The 9,102-nt window shown below is 39.3% G+C and overlaps 1 protein-coding gene across 1 annotated transcript in view; it reads right to left on the bottom strand.

The window, feature by feature from the left end:
• Positions 1 to 913: 913 nt before the first annotated feature.
• The window catches only part of LOC119780235 (calcium-dependent secretion activator 1), a gene marked incomplete at its 3' end in the record, with an annotated part of 164,303 nt that continues 156,114 nt past the window's right edge, over positions 914 to 9,102 (bottom strand). The window contains exons 25-27 of the mRNA XM_038280190.1: positions 8,888 to 8,971; positions 8,406 to 8,438; positions 914 to 1,021 (exon numbers count right to left, since the gene is read on the bottom strand). Of these exons, the coding sequence (XP_038136118.1) occupies positions 914 to 1,021; positions 8,406 to 8,438; positions 8,888 to 8,971 (225 nt within the window). The remainder of the gene's footprint in view (positions 1,022 to 8,405; positions 8,439 to 8,887; positions 8,972 to 9,102) is intronic.

The raw sequence follows: 9,102 nt of genomic DNA, 5'->3' as shown, positions 1-9,102 counted from the left end.
CTCATCCATCCATCCATCCATCCACATCCATCATCCATCCATCCATCCACATCCATCCATCCATCCACATCCATCCATCCATCCATCCATCCATCATCCATCCATCAATCATCCATCCATCCATCCATCCATCCATCCATCCATCCATCCATCCATCCATCCACATCCATCCACATGAAGTTTGGATGTGTGTAGATTCTGCAGAAAATTAGCAACCTATTTCTCGTCTGTGCTTCAGCATTCCCTGCCCCCTGCTCCATCAGTTTTTGGCCTTCCATTCCATGGCTGAGCTGCCTTCATTCCCAAACACTTTGGTTTTTCTAATAATACAGCTGACTATGGAATATTAAAGATAGAGGAAATGTCACTTCTAGACATGTTGCTCGGGTGGCATTCAATCACTGAGCTCCTGAGAGCGACCCGCCCTTTTCCAAATGTTAGCAAGGCCTTCTTACGTGCTTGTCCCGTTAGCTGTCTTTTTCTGTGCATGCGCATATTCAGGCATATATCTATGGTGAGCTAGGGTTTCAGACAGCCATTGAAGCTCACCTTTCTCAATGTGGTTCTTTGAAAATGGCCAAGGGTGGTAAGGGAATAGGATTTTACAAGGTTTATGAGAACAAAAGAGAAGCGTCGGAAGAGGCAGATATATCCAGGAATGCTTTGCGTGGAGCGCTCTCCAACAGAATCATTGGAGTCGGGTGTTCCAATCGCTTCTATGGCCACAGCTATAGAAAAAAGGCGTCTAGGCATGCAGACTGCTTTTGCTTACATATCACCAGAATGATTGACAATTAGAAGAACCACATTTTTATATGATCCACTTGGAAAAGAAAGATCCTCTTCCTTAAGTGTGTGCGTGGGTAACTAATATGTATCATTTATAGAAAAGAAGATGCTACAGCTTACTTACATCAAACAGTCTCTCGACGTAAATCTCCTCGTTGACCTTCTCTCTGAGCATGTCCTGGGAATGACGGATAAATGTAACATAGCTGTCGGCGACATCCATCCCTGGCTTCTGCAAAACAGCAAATCAAAGGAGAGAAAAATAATGATAGTACATTTTAAATGTATGTTCGATTTTCAATTATATATATCTAATTAATTATATTTCACAGAATGGTATAGTTATATTTATATATTTCCTACTGGTTAACAGTTTAAAAACAAGTCAAATTTTTTGGTTAAGAATTATGACTTTGGCTCCTCCCCCATAAGAAAAGGTGAATTTGTACACTAAACAGCTATATATAGTAGGGATGCACGATATTGGGATTTTGGCTGATATCCGATATGCCGATATTTTAAAACTCATGTAGCTGATAACCGATATCGATACCGATGTTAAAGCTGGACAAAAATAAGTAGTCATTGAAAATAGCAGTTTTGTTATCCATTTCTGACACTAATAATAATGACGAATAATATACTCAAATATATTTTCATATGCTGATATCAAATAGATTTTTAAAAACGCGGTATCGATCTATTTTACTTTCAAAATCTGGTGAAATTTCATCGTTCTGTTACAAACTCTCGTGATATTTTGCAAATTCTTGTGAGATTTTGTTAGTAAAATAGATCGATACCGCGTCAATATATCAACATATAAAAATATGGCAAAATTTGGTGAATTTTCGGGGGATTTCGTAGCATAACGATGACATATAGCAATATTTCATTAGTAAAAGAGATTGATATGGTGTTTTTAAATGGCAATATATCAGCATATGAAGATATTGGGATATTTTAATGGATCAATATTTTTTCCCTCGTCTTTAGAAGTTTTTAAGTCTGTAAAAAAGAAGTTTTTGAGGAAGAAGAAGAAGAAGAAGTATATATATATATATATTTTTTTTTAGACTTTAGAAACTCAGAAGCTGATCAAATATCAGGTTAAATATCGGTGGGGGGGCCGATGTCCGATATTCAGTTTTAAGGCCGATACCGATAGGGGGCCGATTATATCGTGCATCCCTAATATATATATATATATATATATATATATAAATATATATATATATATATATATATATATATATATATATATATATATATATATATATATATATATATATATATATATATATATATATATATATATATATATATAGATAGATAGATAGATAGATAGATAGATAGATAGATAGATAGATAGATAGACTCATCTATCTATATATATATACTGAGTCTGGTTCTGCTGGAGGTTTCTTCTTGTTAAACCTCAGTTTTTCCTCTCCACTTTCGCTACAAGCATGCTTAGTGTGAGGGATTGCTGAAGAGTCAATGAGTCGATGCAATCAACTGCTTTTCCTTAGATAGAAAACTTTGAATCAATCTGACTGGATGATCTGGTTGAATTGTAAAGTGCCTTGAGATGACATGTCGTAAATTGTTACTATATAAATAAACTGAATTTAATTGAATTACACTACAGCCAATCCTTATAGATGCAGCTCTTAGAAAAACCTGTGCAGATCTATATAAAGAGCTGTTTCTGTCATTAAAACTCCCGTTCATACATTACAAATACAATCTTAACACAAATTCCATGCAAAGCCAGAGACTGTGAACCTCTGCTAGCATACACTGCGCCTATTTGCAAGGCATTTATTTAAAATTTTTTGCCATGGCCGAAGTGTTGGCAGTGAATAGAAATCTGATGTGAACACAGGCAAATGTACAAATGTTCAGTGCCAACCTGACAGAAAAAGAGGCATGTGTTGCTCAACACTGACTTGTGATGTGTCTGGCCACATGCAAATGAATTGTCATTTGAAGAGGAAACGTGCAAACATTTGACAAAGAAATATGACACAGCTGCCATCTGGACTCTCTCTGTAAAGACATGGTCAATATTTACAGATTCTCAAGAAATAAAACACACACAAACAACAACATAGTGCTGTTTATCAATAGATGAATCATATCTTCAGTTTTTCTGAAGGTCTGTCCAGATTACCACTGAAACCTATTTTTAAAGAACTTACTAGCTAAATGTGTGATTAGAAAATTAACAGAAAAATACAATGCTTCTTTTTAACCCCTGCATACTATCTTGAATTTCCTCTAAGACAGTAATTAAGAGTAAAAAAAAAAAAACTCAGTGCATTTAGGCATGTAGACATGGTCAAGACAATCTCCTGCAGTTCAAAGCGAGCATCAGTGTGGGGAAGAAAGGTGATTTGAGTGACTTTGAACGTGGCATGATTGTTGGTGCCAGAAGGGCTGGTCTGAGTATTTCAGAAACTGCTGATCTACTGGGATTTTCACGCACAACCATCTCTAGGGTTTACAGAGAATGGTCCGAAAAAGAAAAAACATCCAGTGAGCGGCAGTTCTGTGGGCGGAAATGCCTTGTTGATGCCAGAGGTCAGAGGAGAATGGCCAGACTGGTTGGAGCTGATAGAAGGGCAACAGTGACTCAAATAACCACCCGTTACAACCAAGGTGGGCAGAAGAGCATCTCTGAACGCACAGTACGTGGAACTTTGAGGCAGATGGGCTACAGCAGCAGAAGACCACACCGGGTGCCACTCCTTTCAGCTAAGAACAGGAATCTGAGGCTACAATTTGCACAAGCTCATGGAAATTGGACAATAGAAGATTGGAAAAACGTTGCCTGGTCTGATGAGTCTCGATTTCTGCTGCGACATTCGGATGGTAGGGTCAGAATTTGGCGTCTACAGCATGAAAGCATGGATCCATCCTGCCTTGTATCAACGGTTCAGGCAGGTGGTGGTGGTGTCATGGTGTGGGGAATATTTTCTTGGCACTCTTTGGGCCCCTTGGTACCAATTGAGCATCGTTGCAACGCCACAGCCTACCTGAGTATTGTTGCTGACCATGTCCATCCCTTTATGACCACAATGTACCCAACTTCTGATGGCTACTTTCAGCAGGATAATGCGCCATGTCATAAAGCTGGAATCATCTCAGACTGGTTTCTTGAACATGACAATGAGTTCACTGTACTCAAATGGCCTCCACAGTCACCAGATCTCAATCCAATAGAGCATTTTTGGGATGTGGTGGAACGGGAGATTCGCATCATGGATGTCCAGCCAACAAATCTGCGGCAACTGTGTGATGCCATCATGTCAATATGGACCAAACTCCCTGAGGAATGCTTCCAGCACCTTGTTGAATCTATGCCACCAAGAATTGAGGCAGTTCTGAAGGCAAAAGGGGGTCCAACCCGTTACTAGCATGGGGTACCTAATAAAGTGGCCGGTGAGTGTATTTGGTTGGTGATTAATAGCGTTGCTGATAGCCATAGTCTAAGTTACTAAATTGGTGAAAGACAACTGAATTTTTAACAGCCAGACTCAAAACATTAACTATAAATCCAGTTCTAGTTATTTAACAATTCATAAGCGTCTGGCAAACTCATAACAGAGCTAATGTTCTAACCACTAGGCCGCCACTCCCCACCAGGCAAATAGAGGACCCTAGGGTGCTATCCCATCTGCCCAATGACTTATAAAAAAGAAACATTTAATTAAATTAAATATAAAATGAAAATATTTTGAAACACATTGATATATTTTATTCAAATATGCAAGATAAATATTTAATCTTTAAGCAAGAGTAAAGCTTCATTTAATTTTCCGTCAGATTGGCAATTTATTTCTAGCCTGGGTGCCATTCCGAACGTAGTCCCGCCCACAAGGTTTGAGGTCGGGAAGTTCGATCTGGCTCTGCTCCATAGTAGCGCGAGTATGATAGCCCACTCTCTGGCGATCCAATCAAATTGTCAGGGCGGGCTTTATACGATGATGGACAGATGATCAACAGTAACGTAATCAACCACGTCACCAAAGCGCGCTTGGGTGACAACAACAATGGCTGCCGCTGGAGAGTTGAGGTGAGTAGATTCTGCTATTAGGTCTGTTCTAGAAGATATCGACAGCAAATTAATTTTAAAAGAGGAACAGAGAAACGCGATCAAGGCTCATCTTCTTATTCTAGGCGTGCAACTGCATGCTTTGATTTTTGTTGACAACAACTATGCGTCGCTTAACATACGTCACGCACTCCGTTGCTCTTATTAGTTGTAGGTCTATCCAATTGAGTGCAGAGGCATTTTTTTTCCTGGTTCGTTCGAAACACGCCCCATAATCACAGCTCTATGGAGCAGCATCAGACTCATTCTGACTAGAATTGAATAGGACTACGTCAGGCTAATTTATTTCCGCCCTAGGTCGCAAAAATGTTTACCAATTGACTCTCGTTAAAAGTTGTACATGTACAGTAGTTCTTCTGCAATACAGAAGTACAGGAGAACTCAGGGGACACTAGAGACGAGGTGACAGGAAGTGTTGTCACAGTTGTTGTGCTAGTGACTGACAGGCTGAGTCGCGGAAGGGAAGCCAACTTATCAAGACGACGGGAAATGAAACTGTTTGGACCTCATCAGCTGAATATCAAAATTAATCAGCAGTCCAACAGGCAGATGGAGAAGGTTTACTCTGTCTTTTTCCAGGACCTGGTTTAGCTGCAAGGCTTGGCTAACTGTATGGAGTGAGGCTAAGGCTTTATCCTGCTGCCTTGACTGTCTGCCTCAGGAACTGACCCAGCAAGGATCAAGACAGGTAGGACTGATTTAAAGCACTTTTTAGAGAAGGCAAATAAGAATAAACAATATGGAAGTCATACGGAAAATAATATAGTGTACTTTTTCTAGATGTTTGTTAATTTGCATAGTTGCTTGTAAATAAACACATTCTCAGAAAATGAATAGTTTGATATATAAAGAAATATATAAAGCCGACTAATAGCATTATCAAAATGGTACATTCTGGTCATTGTTTTAGGTCTGTGACACCATATTGGACCATAAAAAAAACAGATTTACCTTCACAAAGCCTGAGGAGGGCAGCATTATGTACAAAAAGTAAACCTGTACATGAAATTATGTTTAGTTTTTATAGAGTGTTTTTATGCTTTTTATTGTCAGCATTAATATAAATATACAGGTGTGATAACTCATTAATGATTGATTGGTTTTTGGTATATGTCTACTTTGAATTTATAGCCCCCTTGGAGAAAACTACACCAGCCACCACTGGTTTTATGGCTTGTTAAGATCTAGTTTGTATAATCTGGCTTTCATTTGCTTTGTTTTGAAAAGTGGTTCAACAGGTTAACGGAAAAGGATGAGGAGAGCAATAAATGATCCTCTGAATGCAAAAAGTCAAATGTCCCACTTCTCTGTGTGTATATATTACAGACGTAGAAGTGCAATAGCCTCAGCATGGCCTTCTAGATAAAAACGCACCATTTTCGTAGCCTCATGGTGGATAAAGAAGGTCTACCCACTGAAGATTACAGTTCGCAATGGTGTCTAACCCCTTGCTCACACTGGCTCCGGTGCGGTTACCGAGCCGACGGAGACCGCAACTCCTGCACACCCCCTCTCACACCGCCATTTTGACTACGGTGCGGTGCGGCTCTGCGGCTCCGGCAACAGGTCCGGAGATTTAACTCGCGAGAACAGAAGTTCACTTGAGTTCACGTAACTTCACGCGATAACACGGCCCAAATAAGGATATTTGTGAGAGCTTGTTGCGGAGGGCTCCGGCACGCCGCAAGGATAGCTTTCTTGCTGAATTTTCTGCAGCGCCGGAGTGTCTCGGTAACCGCAGCCGGACAGCTCAGCAGCCAGAGAGAGAGGTTTACGTCTTTTTAATGACTTGGAATCACTGCGGCGCCGCACCCACCGCACCGCAACGGTAAGACCGGAGTCGGTGTGAGTCGGGGGTTAGGGCTCCACAAGTGGTTATAAATCTCAGAGAAGTATAATTAACAGTCTGTGTTTTGAAGACTTGGAGTTGAAGCTGTCAGAAACCAAGTCTCCAAAAGCTAGGACTGATAGAAACGCTGTGGTAACAAGCAGCAATTCCATCTTAAAGGGAAAAGAAACCAATTAAAAGTTACATTTTCTTCATTATATTATCTAAATGGCTTTTAAAGTGAGAGAGTCACCATTTCTTCATGATATTTGTTCATTTTTATTTTTTTTTTCTATTAATTTTCACTTTTACCAGATTCAAATTATTTCTGTGACTATTCTGGATTTTACATGTGTATTCTATTATATTGTATTCTATTGTATTCTGTTATATGATTTTATTCCATTTTATTCTATTATTTCTGTTATGTTCTTTTCTATTTTATTCTTATTACTCACTGCGTTTTAATCCGGTGGCTCTTGGTCTGTAAAAACATGCTATTATCTTAATAATGAATAGATCTGAAAGTCACTTTATTCATGAGTCCATTAGATATTTTCCACTGCTTTTTAAATATATTCTGTTCTCTTTTTCATGATCTCGGCACTGATGACTGGCCTAATTGCTCACTCCATTCACCTATCTAACTCTGCCCAGTTGTTCATTATTGCTTATCTAATCCATGTGCTGCTGCTTCACTTTATATGGCTCAGTCCAAACCGTCGCAGCCATATTATGGAGACCGGTGGAGAGAGGGTTTTTAGCGTTCCGTAGTGTTTCTGATTTCCTGATCCCGACCGGTCTCCACTAAGCGTGCCCTGTCCCTGTCGGGTCTCCGTGGAGAGAGCGTTTGTTTAGAGTTCCATCATGTTCCTGATATCCTGTCCCGTCTGCCTCTCAACTACTGGGCCTGCCTGTTCCCATCTAAATGTTCTGCCTGAACTGTCTGTGGACTCTGAGCCCTCCACTTCTGATCTGTTTCCTTGACCTGGCTTGGACTGCTGCTTGTTCCCCAGGGCTGCACACTGGAAAAAATCCAAATCTACATAAGTCATTTTATCTTAAAATCAGTGCATTTGTTCTTAGATTGAGGAGGTAAAAGAGAGATTTTGTCAATGGAACAAGACAATTTACACTTAAAATAAGAAAACACAATTGCATTGTCTAATTTCAAGTGTATATCATCTAATTATCTTATTTTAAGTGCAAAAATACTCATCCTATTGGCAAACTATCTAACTTACCTACTCAAATTAAGGGTAAATACACTTAATTTAGGAAATTTTAACTTATTTCTAGATTGTTTTTCCAGTGCAGCATTTGGGACACTCTGGGCGGCGCCTGCTGCATCTCCTTGGCAGCTCACCAACTGGATCCCACCTCATTCTATGGGGATGGACTGAACTGTTAAATCAGGTTAGTGACTTAAATGGATAATTATCCTCCATCAGATTATCATGGTCAATAATCTGTCTCAAACCAGTGTTTCCAGTGATGGCCGGCGACCCACCCTAGCTACTAATACAGCTTTACATAAAGGCTTTGAATGATCCCACTGTCTGTCTTGCCTTGAATACTGGGTCCTTCTGTCCTGCTTCATGATACTCCTAGTGTTAGGTGGGTTTTCTCTGAACAAGATACTAAGGAAGGAAAGGTTTTGATACTTACTGGTACGTCCACATACTTTGAAGCAGCTTTTACCTTTGAAGGAAAGAAAGGAAATTGGGTAAGATCATCACACCAACTGTGAATCCACTTTAAAGAGCAACGACTACAATTGCAAGACTATATGGAGTGATTTGCTGAAGTGAACTAGCATCCATGACTTGTGGTGCATTAAGCTGCAAACGTGCACTCACTAATTCAATATTTTTTTCCTTTATGACATGAAAGATATCCAGCTGAGGTGTTAAGCTATTTCATGTTGAGAGAGAGCCTTCATAAAAGGTCAAACTGTACTACCTGAGTAACAAAGATGGCTCTGAATTCTGAAACCGCTTGAAATCATCAAAATTAAAAATGTTTAGTTAATAAAGAAGATGGAATAAGATCCAATAAGATCCTTTTACCAAGAGGTTTGTGAGGATTACATATGGAGATGTTGTTTTCAGAAAGTATCAGAGTGAAAGGAGAGGGGATATTCTACTTACTGTGAAAGAAAGGAAGGAAGAGAAGAGGGTTCCTTCGTCATATCTGGAGAGTTTAGATAACACACTCTCTAGAATAACCACAAACTGAAAGCAAAAGAAGAAACATGTCAAAAAAGGACACAAAACACCACTTAAAAGTCCATAATGCTAAACATTTTCTGCATGTAAAATAAGTAAATAGTACTTTTAATTCAAAAATTTGTTTGCATCTTAAA

Source organism: Cyprinodon tularosa, unplaced genomic scaffold (assembly GCF_016077235.1).
Source record: "Cyprinodon tularosa strain WSP-4 unplaced genomic scaffold, ASM1607723v1 ctg1024, whole genome shotgun sequence".
NCBI classification, from domain to species: domain Eukaryota; kingdom Metazoa; phylum Chordata; class Actinopteri; order Cyprinodontiformes; family Cyprinodontidae; genus Cyprinodon; species Cyprinodon tularosa.
This window is presented reverse-complemented; position numbering and strand designations above follow the sequence as displayed.